This window comes from Rhizophagus irregularis, chromosome 5, assembly GCF_026210795.1.
Source record: "Rhizophagus irregularis chromosome 5, complete sequence".
Classification (NCBI taxonomy): Eukaryota; Fungi; Glomeromycota; class Glomeromycetes; order Glomerales; family Glomeraceae; genus Rhizophagus; species Rhizophagus irregularis.
The window spans coordinates 3144205-3162866 of NC_089433.1; the positions used below are offsets into that span (position 1 = coordinate 3144205).

Below are 18662 nucleotides of genomic sequence, written 5' to 3' on the forward strand. Positions count from 1 at the left end.
AAAGGCGGTTTCATTAATAAAATCTGGTGTTTTTAAAATTTCAGTTTTTCAAAAAGTTAACTAATAATAACTTTGTAAAAATTACATAATAAAGTATTAATTTATGGACATAAAAAGAATCTTAGATATAAATTATATATTATAGCAAAATAATATTAATTTGTCTAAATATATATATGTATTGATATTTACAAGCTTAGCAATTTTCATATATTAAATTAATTGTAAAGAGTTGCTATTAGTAAAAGTACTTCATTAATTATTTAATTTTAATAAAGGTTGAGTAAATAATATGAAAAATGGAAAATAGCGGTAGTTTAATTCATAAATTCATCGATTATCCGTTAAACGCGAAAAATAATAGTACTGTAGTACAGTACATAGCGCAATTAGCGCATGCACTGCGCATGCCATGTGACACTACCGAATAATCAAAAATGATACATTTTTTTCAATAATCAAAAACGATACATTTTTTTTTCAACAATAGTTTGTACAACCCACTTCTTTAATCAAAAAGCATCACCTCCTTAATAAAAAACGATATATTTGCGAAATTAACAGCCATCGGAAATGTCGCATCACTTGTCGATCATTAATTAAAATAATTTTCACCCCTTAGCTAAAAAGAGAAATTTCTAATACAATGCTTATACAAATTAAGGGAACTAATATAGTTCGTCATGTGTATTTTAAATTTTCTATGGGGTGCCGTAGGCATAATCAAGTGCATGATAATTTTGCATTCAGGTTAGATAAAACCTTCCGAATTTTATAATTCGTAAATCTCGAAAGACCAAAATACCTTACTAAATTGGGCCTATAATGTTTCATGTAACAAGTAATTATATAAATATACTGTCTGTACAGTACCTACAGCATGTACTTTTAAACAAAAAAATGTTTATATCAATATTTTTCGTTATTATCTTGATTGTTGTTATTAATTTCATTCGTAAAATTAATAAAAAACCTGAAGGACTTGAGAGTATTCCAAATGTTTCTACATTAGAAATATTGTGGGCCAATTTACAACAAAAAAACTATGATGAAATTGAGGATTTAATTCAAAGACGTTCAGGAGACCATGGAATTTATTTTGTAAATATCAATGTCACCCATTTTTATCTTAATTTCTCTTATTTATTAAAAAATATATATTTATTTACTTTTATAGAGTTACTTCGGCTCAGTAAGTATCGCAAGCCCTGAATATGCTAAAATTTTATTGACTGAATCAGGTAATTTGTTTTTTTAATGTGCGGTACAGTTAAAACATAACAAAACGTTCCCTTAAATAATTAAAATTATTTATTAGAGGATGATGCTACCAAATTCGAACCAGATCCTGGTAGTTTTTTAGATAAATTTTTCGGGTCTGGATTACCATTTGCTAATGGAGATGTATGTAATCTCGACTTCGATTTTTATAAGCATTATTCGCGTTAATGCCGTTATTCCCTAAGTAGAATCGTTAATACTTAAAGTAATATTGACTATTTTATAGAAATGGAGAACTCATAGGAATTTAGCGAATTCTGCATTCAATATTGCCTTATCTCCAGAAATTGTTGGTGAAACTACGATGGACCTTTTTGCTTTCATGAAACCAAAATTAAATCGACCAATTGATGTATACGAAACTATGCAACGTGTTACAATTGAAGCATTGGGAAAATTGGGCTTTGGACATAAGTTTGGAGTAAGAGTTGGAAGATATATATATTTCTTTAGTACTAATTATTACAATCTAAAAAAGATTATATTTTAGTGTTTAGAATCCGAAGGAGTTTCTCATCTTATAAGTTCTTATAAATATGTTGTTTCAATTGTTGGATCTCCTCTCTATCGTATGGTTCCATGGGTAGATAAATTGCCTTTAAAATCTAACAAAAAATACTTGGATGCACTCAAAGAATTTGATGGATTCATTTATGATGTTATAGAAGCAAGGAGAAATGAGATTAAGAAAAATTCTTATAATGGTCGTGATTTATTAACGAGCATGTTAAAACTTACTGAACGAGAAGAAATTAATACCGATATAAAACAATTAAGGGATGAGTTGGCGAGCATTTTTGCTGCAGGACATGATAGTAAGTTTAAAATTGTGCGTTGTAGTACGTACATATTAGATTAAATTAGGACATAAATTTCTGGGGACAGAAAATTTATTTATGAATTACAAAGATCTTTATTTAAAATTTCAAAAAAATTTTTTTTTTAGGCACTTCAATAGCATTGAGTGTTTCGCTTTATTTTCTTGCAAAATATCCAGTAAGTGGTAAATTTTTGTGGTTGATTTTTCAAAATTTACATCTTTTCATTAATTTGTTTGTAATTCAAAATAAATAGGAAATGCAAGAAAAAGCACGAGCAGAAGTAATTAATATTCTTGGTAACGAACCAATTATACCAAATTCAGATCAATTAAAGGTACTATTAAGCCATTACTATAATTTATTAATTTTCACATTTTACAATTTTACTGTATTTTACTCATATATATTATGTGTACTGTATATAACTATATATATTAGGAATTGAAATATGTCAATGCAATTATTAAAGAATCTTTACGAGCTTATCCACCGGCACCAATAATAACTGCTAGAAGATTAAATAAGCCAGTTAAGCTTGGCCCCTATACTCTACCAACAAATACTATATGTATGGTAAATGCTTGGCAAATTCATCATAATCCAAAATATTGGAAAAATCCTAATCAATACGACCCTGAAAGATTTTTAAGTAGCGAGAAAAGACACGCATATTCTTGGGTTACTTTTTCTTCTGGTCCAAGAAATTGGTATATACAGCATGTACTTCTTTTTACAAATATAAAATAATTTTACCACATTTTAAAATTAAATTTTTTCTTAAAAACATATAGTGTCGGACAAAATTTATCTTTAATGGAACAAAGAATTATTCTTTCAATGATCCGTGAGTAAAATATATTTAAATTGCTTAATTTATTTATAGTTGAACCAAATAAGTAATTTATATCATTCCTTTTAAAGTGCTCAAATATAAATGGACTCTCCCTGAAAATAGCATTAATAAGGACAAATTATTATTAAACGCTCAGTTCTTACTAACCCCCCGCGATCTAAAACTTGTATTTACCGAAAGAATTAACAAATAAGATATTGGAATTATTTTGAAAATTAAAAATATTAGGAATGATTTATAAATACATTATACAGTATATATGATGATAATTAATGCCCTATGAAAAAATTCTGTGTGATTTCTGTTGAAAAATCATCCAATTAAATTTACTACGATTTTAATACGATTTTCACTATAATTTCACTATGATCTCTGCACATTTGATCATAAAATAAAATGTGCTAAAAATTGCAATAAAATCACATCATTGTATGGTAATTCATAAATTTTTAAAGTGAAATTATAAAATTTTTATTAGTTTAAAATATAAAAATATACAAAATACTTCATAAGTTACATATTTATTAGTAATGAAAGAAAGTAAATTAGTAATGATACCCAGTAAAAATGTATTTGCATAAATTTGTACCAAATTTGTGCATCATATAAAGGATGAGCCCGTTTGGAACAAAATTTGATTGGATTGCTTAATAATTTTTTGAGATCGATTTTTCTTAAATATGAAAATTTCCCCTTTTAATCAAAATATATTCATTTCTAGGTGCAATTTAGCAAAATAATCAACTTTATTAGGTTATGAAGATATATAAAGCTCATGTTAGACCATATAATATGAAAATTTTCGATTTTAACTAAATTTGGCCAACATTATAAATTCGGCCAGAATCAAGATAATTTTGGCCCACCCATTCAAAATCCCATATCCGATCCCATCCCATCCCATTCCAAATCCCAAATCCCATACCCATTCCAATCCCAAACCAGTCCCAATCCCATCCCATCCCAAATCCCAAATCCCATTCCAAATCTCATTTAAAATATTTATAGATTGTGTAATTTTTTTAATATAAAACTTTATTTAAATAATGTAATTCTAATGTTTTAGCTATTTTCTTTTGAATTGTTAAAAAATTTTTGCTAAATAATGGTTTAATTTTCTCCTACCGGCCAAAATTAAATAATTGGCATAACAATTTCCTTTTTGGAATCATGTGTAATAAAAAAATAAATTTTCCTTTTTGGAAATTTGTGTAACGTCACGTTAGTGTTACAATCCGGATGAATCCTACTTGCCACCCATATTAATATGGGATATGGATGTTGAAAAAAACTCTCTCCCCTTTCCATTTTTTTTACTATAAATCTGCAGTAGACACTTATTTTCACACACTGTTTTAAAGAGGAACTAAGGACCACGGGGTGGCCTTAACGGAAAGTCCTCCTCTTATAACCCTCAGTTATTTAGTCCTTGAGAGAAATGCAGGTCGAAATACAACCTGCTTTCCTTAAGGCTGAACCACGCAGTTCAGCTAACGTTTTTTCTCTTTCAACACCTCAAAAAAAATTAAAAAATTCTTTTCTTATTTCTTTTAAAAAATTTCACGTGACCCGTTCTAATCAAGCAGGCAGTAACAAGATTTATGAGATTAACCGGTTAAAAAGTTTCTTTCTTGAGCTTGCAGATCAACCGCAAAGCACCAATGATATTCACCTCAAGATTTACACAAATGATTACCACATAAAATCAACCCTGATTAGCTATAACTCCACAAGCCTCTTACCCAACATCAAATTCCAAGTGAGCACAATGCTGACTCATTTTTTTCTCATCAATATGTTATTCCCCGACGCATACAACAAAAATATTTTCAACTTATCCGGTCAAAATTACTGGATAGAATTGATATGATAAAATCACGTGGTAACAATACACAACACTGAAATACCTCTACAAAAACATTTTTTAATTTTTCATACAAACGTTATCATTTTTACTTTGGGATTTATATCCCGTGTAATCATATCACCTGACAAAATCTTTCTAATCAAATTCACTCTACGTGTGCCATTCCTACACCATTTATCATGTCCAATTTAAGACGTGCTTGTATTAATCATCAGATACACTTGGAACGATACAGCTTTACTAAAACACTTAAACCTTTATTAACCATTTAGTCTTCAGAATTAGATACTCCAACCACTGACAACTTACAATCTTGGAATAATCACAAGATTAAGAAACCTCATAAATTACATCACGCGGCACTTCTCTTCAAATGATGGAACGATAAAACAATTAAAGAAGTTCGTTCCAACAGACAAGGTACCTCATACTGTGTACGTTATATGGCATATAATGCTAGACATCCAAACCGTCTCAAGGGTACTTCCATGTATCGTAAAGAACTCTTTAACTTCAACACAAACTTCAGTCACCACGCTTCAGTCAGACATTAACAAAATGAAAGACTTCACAGACATCAACGTCGAGTCGCAAAGTTGTTTGAAAACTCACTTGCGACTATAATAGAATCACAACTCGAACAAGGCAAATCATCAGGAAAAGGATTCAACATCTATTTAATATAAATCACAATGAGTTTCAATTTTAGGATGATTATTCTTTTTCCATCTCGTTACCACCATCTTACACCCGTACGATGTGCAACGATCTGTTTAATGACACTTTATTTACAGCCTGGTCATCTACCTTTTAAACAATGACTCACTCACAGCTTCAACCTCCCAACCTGTTGCATCGTCCTCACAATCCTTTACTCCACAGCACCAGATTTTGAGGGAGACTCCTCATGTTGTTAACGTTAAAACAAGACCTCTAATTAAGGAATTACCTACTGCATCTAGACATGAACGCTCTAATACTTTGGAAACTCTTGTTTCCATTCCCACTTCTGCAAAGATTGCTTCTCCACCTCTAATTCCCTACACCCCTAAATGGTTCTTAGCTACTGGTTTAATCTCCCAGTCTACATATGACAATTATATCGACAAATCTACAAATATACAGAATAGCAGTGCTTAGTATGGCACCGCTATCCCTTATTTTATTAACTTCTTTCAACCAACTGATCACCCAGTCGACTCAAGACTGAAAAAACGCAAGGCTTACCTTTCTGATGTCCGGGATCTACTCAATCTCCATAACTCAGTTCTTCGAACTAAAAGATTAAAGTTATCACTGGATTTTTTACCTGTTCTCGCTAATGCCCTTGGGCCTTAGTTTTAATACCTTTTTTTATATATATTAGTCCGCCGACTGTTTTTTTATATAGACTCCCAGTTGGCTATACTATAGTTTTTTCTTTTTTCTTTTTCTCTTTTCATTTATTTGTATTTTTTGGAGTCATTACACACCCGTTTCAATATATATTACCCCATTTAAAACAACTTAAAATAGTGTGAACCATTTCACCTCTAACAGTATTTACAGGTGGCGGCCTTTATGGTCGAAAGAAAAATATGGGTCTTCTCTCATGTACAGATACCCTCTAATTGTTATTGATAATTAGACTGTGAAAGATAGGCATCGACGATGAGATCCCCCAATTACCTCTGTCATCAATTTACAGAGTTGCCACATCGAACGGGCATTCTCATGGTCAAACGAACGAATAAACGAACGAACGAACAATTAAACGAATAAACAAGTTAATAAACAACAACATAAAACAACATTCTTGGTTCACAAAATAAATAGCGTTAGTAATATAAAACGTTGAACAATATAAAATAAATTTAACTTCTCTGAATTTTCCCCAAATTATATCCACTTTTACCTTTAATTTCAAACTTCGATAGCTCTCGCTACGAATTATTACTTTTCAAAAATGTATATTTAATTCATCTTAAAATTTTCATTTTATTCAATTAAAATTAATTAAGCAAACATTAATCAAAGTTTAGGGTGAACCTATTACCTTTAATTAATATTAAACTTTACTAACAAATAATTAAATGAAACTTATATTTTTATTGAGTTCCGTGGATGAGAACTATGGAATTACTTTGAATTCCGCTCTCTATTTATACAAATTTTATGCTACTTTCTATTCTATCTATATATTATCTTTGAACTATCTTTCTAATATGCTATCTATATTTTAAATACGCTATCTTTTAATATGCTATCTTTTATATATGTTCTTTTTAATATGTTATCTTTTACGTTCCATCTTTATACTATCTTTTTATATTATCTTTTATATTATTTTATGTTCTTTAATCTTTTTGACATTATTTTATATGTTCTTTTAATTCGCTTTATGTGTTTTGCTTATAATCTATCTTTTGTGGCTTATAATTATTCTTTCTAATCGTTCTTATTGTTAAAGATTGCTAAGCCGCAATTGATCGACTCTAATTATTCTATTGGTTCTTTGTCAATCATTCGATAAATATTACATCATGTAGATCATTACTCTTCCTAAATGTTTATCCTTTTCAGCTAATTATTTATCCATCTACGTCAATTCATAATTAATTTGTTCGTTCACAATATTTGGCAATTACATTTGGTGATTGAATTTTATCATCTTTTCATGCTTGATATTTGACCGTTTACAATGACTTTTGCGAAAGTTAGTTTCAGAATACGCACATGGAATATAGTTAGCCTATAGTTTTAGTGCTCTTTCCTACGGCCTTTTCTGGCCCAATCGATGTCAATTTATTGATAAAATAAAAAAAAATAATATGGGATATGGGACAAAAAAAGTTTTATGCCATTTATAAAAAATTGAACTAGTAAATTATGTCTGGTAAACATACTCTGGTATTTATGATATTATATAAATTTTATTTAAGAAAAAATTATTAGTAAAATTGTTGGATATTTGAATATGAGATATGGGATTTTGTATTTCATATATAGTTTACCCATTCTATTCATCTATCATCTTTCTTTCTATTTTATCCATCACTTCCTTTTCCAATTCTTTCTTTTCATCACATCCCCTGCAGGACCCCGGATATCTAATATAAAGGTCATAATGGACTTTTGGCCAAAAACACCCCTTTTTGCTGAAACTCAAAAAATCGTTTTTTGTAAATATCTCAGCATCCAGTAATTCAATTTTAATGAACATTTTTTTATTTTGTAGCCCTCATTTAGCTCTACAATTTAAAAAAAAGTTCATCAAAATTGGACTACTGGATGCCGAGATATTTACAAAAAACGATTTTTTGAGCCCCTGAAAAATGGGCCAATCTGCCGAAAGTGTGACTTATGACCTGTTTTGGAGATATCCGGGGTCCTTCCCCTGCCATTTATCCATCACTTCCCTTTTAATTCTTTCTCTTCATTACCTTTCCTTCTATTTTGTTTATTAGTTTACTGTACATTATAGAAAAAAAAATAGACAAAAAAACCAAAATTTCCTCTAAACTTATTTAAGCTAACAAAATAAATTTTAGTAATCAAAATCTGCTGATCAAATTGTCCGATTTATGGCAACACAGGATCAGCTACCCGACCAAATCGTTCAAGCTAACAAAAACAGAATAGATCAAGCGCAGGTTGCACAATTCAAAAATTATTTATACAAAGTAAACTAAACGTTACAGATCGATATGAATTTTTTTAATTGTTTAGAAGATGATTAATGATAGATAGAAGATGATGATAATAATAATAATAATAATAATAATAAAATTTGTGTGCACCTGTGCAGGGACCCATTCACATTACCGATAATTATTTTACCAACAATCATTTTACCGATACTCACTTTACTGACAGGTACATTTTACCAACAATCATATTACCGACAATCACTTACCGACAGTGTAACCATAATATCAGAGTAAATGCACAATTAAGAGAATAATAGATTGAAAAAATAAGTAATTAGGAAAATAAATAGTTTATGCGATGTGATATTAGTTTAGTTTATTATAGTTATATTTTAGTTATAGTTAAGATACTTTATTAATTTAGGAAATTGATTAGTGGCACAGTAAGTCACATGATTTGCTTGGTCACGTGATTTTGCATAACCTGAGGTTACACAGGATAATTAGAAGTTTGGTCACGTGATTTTGCATAACCTGAGGTTACATAGGATAATTAGAAGTTTGGTCACGTGATTTTGTATAACCTAAGGGTAGTACAGATAGACGGTACCACAATGATGTAATTGTGCTACAAGGAAGAAAATTAAAAGAAAGGAACGAAAAGAAAAGAACGAAAAGAAAAGAATGGAAAAAAAAGAACAAAAAGAAAAGAACAAAAAGAAAAGAACGGAAAGAAAAGAACAAAAAGAAAAGAACGGAAAGAAAAGAACAAAAAGAAAAGAACGGAAAGAAAAGAACAAAAAGAAAAGAACGGAAAGAAAAGAACAAAAAGAAAGAAATGGAAAGAAAGGAACGGAAAGAAAGGAAAGAATAGGATTACAGAAAAGAAGAAGGATAGAAATAGGATTAGTAAATAATTTAGAATACGATGAAAAAGTATAAAAAGGGTAGATCATATGTGCCGATTTTTGGAATTAGTCTAAATTAAGATTTTTATAAAAATTTAATATTTTAGTAAGATTAACATTACACAAATCTAAATTAAATATGTGTTACATATTTACGTAACTCAGATTTAATAAAAAATAAAAAAAATTTTTTTAATCAATATTCAAAAATAACGGTAATAACCACTTCTTTTTCCCCATCACTCCCATCACTTTTCCATCATTTTTCTATTCACTTTTATTAAATATGACAAAAAAGTTTATAAGCAAATATAGCAGTTATTTTTAAGTGGTAAGTAAAAGAAAAAACTTAATATTTTATATACATAGATAAGACATATTTTTTCATAATTTTTAGCTTTAATTTATTGTTTTTTCTTTGTAAAAAATACATGCAAATAAAAAATAATTATGATGTAAAATAGTTGTAAAATGAATAATAAGATATTCTTTTTTTTTCAAAATAACTAATTATATATTTGTTTTTTATCTTTTAAAATTATTTTATTAGATTTATTCTACTAAAATCCTTAAATGGCAAATAAAATCTTTTAAATAAAGTAAAAGAATTTGGGATTCTCTTATAAAAGCATTTTTTGGTAAAAAATAAAATTTTCAGATCGGACTTTATGCAGGTGACAAAATCGTGCATTATTATTCCTAGAGATATGCTAACGTCATCATTTTACATTCATTTGAAAGCTGAGAATTTGCTCTATCATACTAAGAATCAAAGATCAGGAAAATTGGATCACTGGATGAGGCGTAATTAACGATCAAAGTCAAATCAAATTTAAAAATTAAAAATAAATATATTAGACGTAATTATTCACAATCCAGTGATTTAATTCATTCGATTTTAGGCTTATTAGATAGACCTCAATTTTCTCTTTCAAATGAATATAATTTCATTCGTGTAGCTTGCATCTACAGGTATTTAATAAATTTTTTTATATCAGATTTTATCAAACTTATAAAATTTTATATTAATAATATAATTGATGATTCCTAAACATCTACATATATTAAACGAATTATTTTAAATTTATTTTAAAGATAAAAGTTGGCATCACCTTAGGGAGCAAAGATCATTCAAATTGAATCACTATATGTGAAGTAATTAATGATCAAATTTAGATAAAATTCAATAATATACTGAACGTGATTACTGAACAACTAGTGATTCAATTCACTTGATTTTAGATTCATTAGATAGATCTCGATTTTCTCTTTCAAATGAATGTAAATTTATTTGTATAGCTTATTTCCACGAAGAATTATCAATGATTTTGTCATGAGAGTTATATTTGATCTTTTAAATTTTAATATATCTTATATTAAAAAAAAATTAAAAATTATATAATTAATTAGTTTTTTTTGCATTATCTGGTATAAATATATTATTCTTATATAAATGATAATTTATATTTGCTTTAATAAAATTATTTTTGTGTAAAAAAATTAGATTCCAAGGATCGGCCCATATGTTTTGGTTTTAGTAAAAAATAGTTCTTTTAGGAACTCAAAAATAAAATATGTTATAAGAAAATATAATAGGTTCGCCCTAATGTTAGTATTATAATATTGTTTTATTAATTATTAAAAGTTATTTTCAAATATGCTTATTGTTCGCTTAAGCTATTAGTTAATATTTACATTTTGTAAAAATAAAATAATAAAGAAAATGGGAAATAAAGATAATATTTTGTAAAAGGAAATTATTGAAGTTTGAAAAGAAAAATAATAATAAATTGCGTGGCGGAAGCTATCACAGTTTGAAAATTAAGTTAATAAAAGATGTTAAATTAAAATATAAACCAAGCATAAGAATATTAATGTTTCATTAAGAAACAAAGATAAATTTAGGTGAATTGTTATTAGCAGGTAGCAGATGCCGGTGACAACAAGTACATTTTACTGACAATCATTTTACTGACAAAATAATAATAATGCAATTTATATGTAATAAAATAAAGTAATATAGAATTATTTATCTATTTATCTTGGTTTTATTTATTATTATTAAAATAAAACTTTATTAGTTTATTATTATGGGCGTTACTACCTGGCGACCCGTCACCATGGCAACCCCATGTTTTTTTACTTGTAATTTGGTGATTTTTAATATTCTAATTTTCGTTGATTTTGTAAATTGTGATATTTGAATTTTATTGATTTCGTGACCTTTTATATTCAGTTTTATTGGCAGCACAATGATAACAATGAAAAAAATTCTTTATTAAGTATAAAATTTTTGCAAAACGTAAAATTTGTAAAATTTCATGATTTACTAAAGTGTTACACCAAGTAATCATGCAATGCACAGCAATTTAACAATTTGAAAAAAAAATAAATGATCCTGGACTTTTTTAACGAAAAAAGTTACTCTACGAAGAACTTGAACTTGAAGAACTTGAACTTGAAGAACTTAATAAACTTGAAGAACCTGAACTTGAAGAACTTGAACTTAAAAAACTTAAACTTATTTCTTCTCCTTCATTATCGACTTCTTCATTATCAACAAAACATCTTTCTTCATCCTCCTTCCCTTGATCCTCTTGATTACTTAAACTTATTTCTTCTCCTTCATTATCAACTTCTTCATTATCAACAAAACATCCTTCTTCATTCTCCTTCCCTTGATCTCCTTGATTACTATCAATTAATGCTAGATCATAATTTGCAAAACTTGCCGCTGAACTCAAACTGAATTTTGCCTGAGCCGCTTGATTTGCTCTATGCATCCTATCGTATTCAGTTTCTAAATATTATTTGAAAACTTAAAATTACACTCTGTAAAATTCAAATAAATAAAAGGTCATAGATAATATTTACCTGGCTTCTGCCAGAATTCTGTTTTAAACTCTTCATAGTACATTTCGCCATTTCTGCTATTTTTGCCACCTGGTATTGAGTGAATATAATTATACATCGCCTAATAAAAAAAATGTTTAATTGATACTTAAGAGAAAATAAGAAACAATCAATATAATAACAGTTATAATATAGTATATTTACTCGGTAATCTTTTAATACGTCATTAAATTTTTGGTTACATTGCTGCACTGAATAATTTGACCTGAATCGCTAATTTATCTTGCCGGCAACCTCCTTCCAAAATGGTCGTTTGACATGACCAATATGATGAAAACGTTCATTGTCTGTTTTTCGTAGGTTAATAAGCATACGGACCTCATCGTTGTTCCACTACAGTAAAAAAATATAAAATTATTTTGAAATTTGATTGTAAGTATTGTGTTATCTACTATTACTTACATTCGTTACCATTATTGAGATTTTTGAAAAATAAGCGAAAATGTTTAAGAAGTTTTTTTAGGAAAGGAAATTTTTCAAAGAAAAAAAATTTGAATATTTTCAGGGAAATTTTTTTTTGAAAATTTTTTGAGGAAAAAAATTAAAAAATTTGAATAAAACTACAAACTCATTTAAGGAAATTGACTCTTTAAATAAAAAAAATCTCATAGATAATTAATATCATAGATGATCGATAATATCAAATTTTTTTATAAGAAATGTCTAATAATGATGTAATGTCGTGAAATAAAATTTTCTCAAAAAAAATGACTAATAATTTACTACCAGAATTAAAAAATTTTATTCGACGCTTAATTACGTTCTCTCCTTGTTTCACCCACGATACATACTAGCAATTTAATATAATTTTACTATTAATTTAGTAGATTTTCCTCACGATTCTCCCACAATTCTCCCATAATTCTCCCATGATTCTCCCATGATTCTTCCTCGATTTTCTCATGATTCTCCAACAATTGACTGTATTCGTCTCGCGTTCTACTCACGTTCACATGATGTAAGATATTGTAATGGCATAAGATTAAATTAATCAATCCTTATCAGATGACAAATAATCAGAATTCAACTCATTTCTTCGCTATTATCCTGATTTTCTTTTTCCTTTCCCTTACAAGTTTTACTATTATGGCAGGACCCCGAATAATACTGATATAACTCACAAATGGGTTTGTGTAGAGTTTATATGAAATTACTTTTTAAACCCATAAATTGAGTTTGCGTAGATCGGTCAATTTTGGGATAACTCACATATCACGTTTGCGTAGAGTTTATAAATATATTGCATTATATGTTGATCAATTGTATAATATTGATAAAAATTAAGTTGCGCAAAACCATTAAGGATGGGTCTGTAATATATTTATGAAGTTTGCAATATTACGGATTTTGGTAATTAATTATATATAGTAACAAAAAGTAATGCATTTCGCATTATTTTAATATTTTTTAATAAAAAAAAAGTGCGAAATGCACTACTTTAACAAAAAATGGTGAATTTCGCACCATTTTATTAACATTTTAATAGAAAAAAGTGCGAAACACACAATTTTAATAAATAATTGGTGAGTTTCGCACCATTTAATTAATATTTTAATATAAAAAAGTGCGAAACGTACCATTTTATTAATATTTTAATAGAAAAAGTGCGAAACGCACCATTTTATTAATAATTTAATAGAAAAGTGCGAAACACACCATTTTAACAAAAAAATCGGGAGTTTCGCACATTTTATTAATATTTTAATATAAAAAAGTGCGAAACGCACCATTTTAACAAAAAAATGGAGAGTTTCGCACCATTTTATTAATATTTTAATATAAAAAAGTGCAAAACGCACCATTTTGACAAATAAATGGAGAGTTTCGCACCATTTTATTAATATTTTAATATAAAAAAGTGCGAAACGCACCATTTTGACAAATAAATGGAGAGTTTCGCACCATTTTATTAATATTTTAATATAAAAAAGTGCGAAACGCACTATTTTAACAAATAAATGGTGAGTTTCGCATGATATTATTAATATTTTAATAGAAAAAGTGCGAAACGCACCATTTTAACAAATAAATGGTGATTTTCGCACCATTTTATTAATATTTTAATAGAAAAAAGTGCGAAACACACTATTTTAATATAAAATGGTGAGGTTTGCATGATTTTATTAATATTTTAATAGAAAAAATGTGAAATGAATTATATTAGTAACAAAAATTTTTTTGAACTAAGATTTGGATTTGCGTAGCGTTACTATGAAAAAAAAGTTGCGTAAAGTTAATTGTAAATGCATGCCGATCATTTGTGAGCTATATTAGTATTATTCGGGGTCCTATTATGGCCCAATTGTTTACATATTTTACAACTATATTGACTCTTATTACTGGATTCTTCTAAAGCACCCTTTGTACTTTTTAATTTGGGACGACCTTTTGGAATTCAAGCAACAGGATTTTGAATTCCCACAATATTAACATTAACATTGTTATTATTATGAAAAATTCTCTGCCTTCTTTGCTGAATTGATTAAAGAAAATTAAGAACTTCATTATAAGTTTCTTCGTCACCATCCTTGATTACATCTGATATTATTTTCCTTCCTAAGCCAAAAAGTTCACCAAATTTACGTTTTTTTGAGATAACTTTTGAAACTTCGATATCTCCTATTTGAGATGATTCCATTTGGATAGCATCTATAGAATCAGGGCTCAGAAATTGTGATGGAAGTATATGGTTCTCTCTTGGTAGTAAATTTGAAATGATGACAAATTCATAACTTGATATATTTTTTCCTTGTAATGACTCTTTGTACCAACGGTTATTAATAAGACTGATATGAAATCTTGCAATAAGTGTTAAAGTCATCACACGATAAAAATGATGGCAGGGGTATCCAAGTGTCTTAAAAGCCATACACGTACAAAGAAATGTACTATTATCTAAAAGGCATATGAAATGAGATGTATTTGGGTTAACCAAATGGTTAACCTCCCAAATTTCAAAAACTTGGGAAATATTTACAAGAAATAAACTCAATTGTGCTTATGAACAGTCAAACAAATTATCAATGCAATGCTCTGACTCAACAAACTCCTACGAAAAGAAATTTGGTAACTAAAGATTTTTTTGATATTAACCTTTAGTGATATTTATGACTTTGAGTATTATTTACCTTTTCTCTAGGATGTGCATTTTTCAATACAATTTGTACAGCATGATAACAAAGACTTAAGTCCATTTATTCTTCCTGTTTTTTTATAATATTTGGGGAGACGAATTCGGTTAGTTGTTTTACAACAAGTCCGAAAATGGATTTAAACACATTTTTTGGACTGATTTGTGGTACAGACTTCTTCCAACTAACAAAATTACAATAATCATTCTCCTCTTGATACCTCTCTTCTAATGCATCAAACAATTCACATAACGAAAGACTTGAATTTCTAAAAAGTCGTTTTAATGTTGAATTTTCACCTTCACTACGAAAAGTAGATTGCACACCAGCAGTAAAATATTTATTAGTGAATGCACGAGCCCATGATTGTGGATTCTGTCCTAAAGATCTGTTTAAGTAATCTTTAGATTCTGGATAATTTTGTGATAACGTATCCCACCTTTATCGAATAAATGTATAATTACAATATATAACAAAAAGACAAAACAAAGTGATCAATACCTTTCATAAATCAATACCTTTCATAAAACTGTCCTTCCGTTAGACTATTCCTTGCTTTATAAAAATCTTTTATGAAATCATTATAAGTTGAACCCAACTTTCCCTTTAATTGCTTTGGCAAATTTTGGCTAATATGCCAAATACAATGCATATGAAAAGCATTGGGATATTGTATTATTACAGCAGCATTTACAGCTGGATCGCCATTTGTTACAAAAACTTTTGGTGCAACACCTGTTGCTTCTTTTACATATTGAAAAACCCATTCGTACAAAAATTGTGATTCATCATCCACAATCGCTTGCGCTACAATTCGTGTCTTTAGATTATTATCTGGAGTAACAAAAAGAGACAATGGACGGTTATAATGATTGGTTTTGCACGTATTATCATACATTATTACGTAATGATAATGCAGCCATAAGCTGCTCAGGAGTTATCCAAAAAAGATGAGTTAATGAACTGGTAGCTGAATCAAGTTTCATTGTAATTGCCCATCGTGGGTCTTCATCCTTTTTATCATAAAGTCTTTTTAGCAATGTTCCTGCGTCTTCTTCACCTGGTATTGCTTCACGACGAAACTTATCAATAGCATTATAAAGGTCTGTTTGAAATATTCTTGTTTTAAACTTTTTCCTGATTATTCTATATTGTACAGTTGCATTAACTTTAGCTACTACTGTTAAAAAACGTATTTCTTGAAGAATTTCCTCTGATAATTTTTGTAATGTTAGAACAAACCAACTTGCTAATGGACTAAGCTTATGTCCAACATGCTGATCTTTGAAAGTCGTTACCTCAAGATAATTTTTATCTTTTTTAGCCCATATATTGAGCTTCCATGGACAACCTACCCTACAAGAAGTTGATGCTTTTGACTCACCAGCATGCCAGCAAAGATAAGTTCTTTTTAATATTTGACAGGTTTCTTTGTCCACTCTTCCACCGCCACCAATTCTAACTCCATGTCCTTTAATAGAAGCGTATTATTGCATGAATTTTTCAACATATTCCCAACTTTGAAAAGTTTTACTGACATATATAGTAATTTCTGAAGAATTGGTTCCTGAACCTAAAGTTTCTGAAGTTTCTGATTCAGAAACTTCACAACTTTTGTTAGATTTATTACTAGTGCCTTCACTAATAGCATATAATAATAGCAGTATTATAGTATTATTAGTTTACTGATAGTAAAGATAAGTTATTTTTGACTAATTAAAGTCTATAAGTATATACCTATCACTGTCAAAAAATTCTTCTGCACTATTGTATTCCATTAACGCTTTCAATTCAAAATTTTGTTCTTCCATATTATAACTTTTTTTTCTTGTTAGAGTTTTTTCTCTGAGTTTTTTTTTTTCAAGGTAAAACATATATATGTGATGCATAATACACAGATAAACTAATATGCGTAATAGCGTAATATACATGTACACATTAACATGTGACCAATGTGACTAAATAAACTAATTCTGATTGGTTGATCTTAAAGGCACTGGTCAAAATCAATTCTATCGGGTACATATCGGGTACCTATATATCGGTGGCTAATCGGATAAATATCGGGTATTTTTACATATAGGGTACCCGATAGCTAAGCTATTAGTCACTGATATTGTATATCGGGCATTGATCTATCTTACACATATCAGGTACCCGATATGTAAATTTTAATACGTAAGATTTTTATTTTGTACAACGTACTGTATTATATATAATCCGTTTCAACTAAAATTTTTTATTTAAATTCATTTTTTAGATAATTTTTATAAATAATTTTCTAAGAAATTTTAAAAGTCCATTTGAATAATATTTAATAGGGATTTTATTTAAGAAACTTTTAGATAGATTTTTTTGAGAAATTTTTTAAGAGTCCGTTTGGAAAAATTATTTTTTTAACTAAGAGGATCATTTAGAGCATTTTTGATAGAGAATTTTCTAAAGATTTGTTTGGAGAGATTATTTTTGAGAATTTTTTAACTAAAGGGACCGTTTGGAACATTTTTTGATAGAGAATTTTCTAAGAATTCGTTTGGGAAATGGTTTTTTGAGAATTTTTTAACTAAAAGGATCATTTAGGCATTTTTTGATTGAGAATTTTCTAAGAGTTCGTTTAGGGAAATTATTTTTTGTATTTTTTAATTAAGGGAATCGCTTAGGGCATTTTTGATAGAGAATTTTCTAATGATTCGTTTGGAGAGATTGTTTTTGAGAATTTTTTAACTAAAGGGAACGTTTGGAACATTTTTGATAGAGAATTTTCTAAGAATTCGTTTAGAAAATGGTTTTTCGAGAATTTTTTAACTAAAAGGATTATTTAGGGCATTTTTTGATTGAGAATTTTCTAAGAGTTCATTTAGGGAAATTATTTTTTGAATTTTTTAATTAAGGAGATGGTTTAGGGCATTTTTTGATTGAGAATTTTCTAAGAGTTCGTTTAGGGAAATTATTTTTTGTATTTTTTAATTAAGGGGATTGTTTAGGGCATTTTTTGATAGAGAATTTTCTAAGGATTCATTTGGAGAGATTATTTTTGAGAATTTTTTAACCAAGAGATCGTTTGGAACATTTTTTGATAGAGAATTTTCTAAGAGTTTGTTTGGGAAATGGTTTTTTGAGAATTTTTTAACTTAAAGGATCATTTAGAGCATTTTTGATTGAGAATTTTCTAAGAGTTCGTTTGGGGAAATTATTTTTTGTATTTTTTAATTAAGGGGATCGCTTAAGGCATTTTTGATAGAGAATTTTCTAATGATTC

At 28.3% G+C, this 18662-nt stretch overlaps 4 protein-coding genes across 4 annotated transcripts; 3 read left to right on the top strand and 1 right to left on the bottom strand.

Moving 5' to 3' along the window:
- The first annotated feature begins 735 nt into the window (after window positions 1-735).
- OCT59_025218 (uncharacterized protein) lies at window positions 736-3358 on the top strand. The gene is made up of 10 exons (XM_066136918.1): window positions 736-1101; window positions 1178-1241; window positions 1319-1404; window positions 1508-1702; window positions 1772-2096; window positions 2228-2277; window positions 2356-2436; window positions 2541-2809; window positions 2894-2946; window positions 3024-3358. The coding sequence occupies exons 1-10, from the start codon at window positions 826-828 to the stop codon at window positions 3146-3148; spliced, it is 1524 nt and encodes a 507-aa protein (XP_065991945.1). The 5' UTR covers window positions 736-825; the 3' UTR covers window positions 3149-3358.
- A 1917-nt stretch (window positions 3359-5275) lies between these two features.
- Window positions 5276-6240, top strand: OCT59_025219 (uncharacterized protein; the record flags this gene model as incomplete). The annotated part of the gene is made up of 2 exons (XM_066136924.1): window positions 5276-5417; window positions 5655-6240. The coding sequence occupies 2 exons, from the start codon at window positions 5276-5278 to the stop codon at window positions 5960-5962; spliced, it is 450 nt and encodes a 149-aa protein (XP_065991946.1). The 3' UTR covers window positions 5963-6240.
- A 2895-nt stretch (window positions 6241-9135) lies between these two features.
- OCT59_025220 (uncharacterized protein) lies at window positions 9136-9393 on the top strand (the record flags this gene model as incomplete). The annotated part of the gene is made up of 1 exon (XM_066136936.1): window positions 9136-9393. One exon carries the CDS (start codon window positions 9136-9138, stop codon window positions 9391-9393), a length of 258 nt encoding a protein of 85 aa, XP_065991947.1.
- A 2392-nt stretch (window positions 9394-11785) lies between these two features.
- Window positions 11786-12686, bottom strand: OCT59_025221 (uncharacterized protein; the record flags this gene model as incomplete). Its single annotated transcript, XM_025312136.1, has 4 exons — window positions 11786-12159; window positions 12234-12333; window positions 12507-12605; window positions 12675-12686. 4 exons carry the CDS (start codon window positions 12684-12686, stop codon window positions 11786-11788), a joined length of 585 nt encoding a protein of 194 aa, XP_025164977.1.
- Window positions 12687-18662: the final 5976 nt, after the last annotated feature.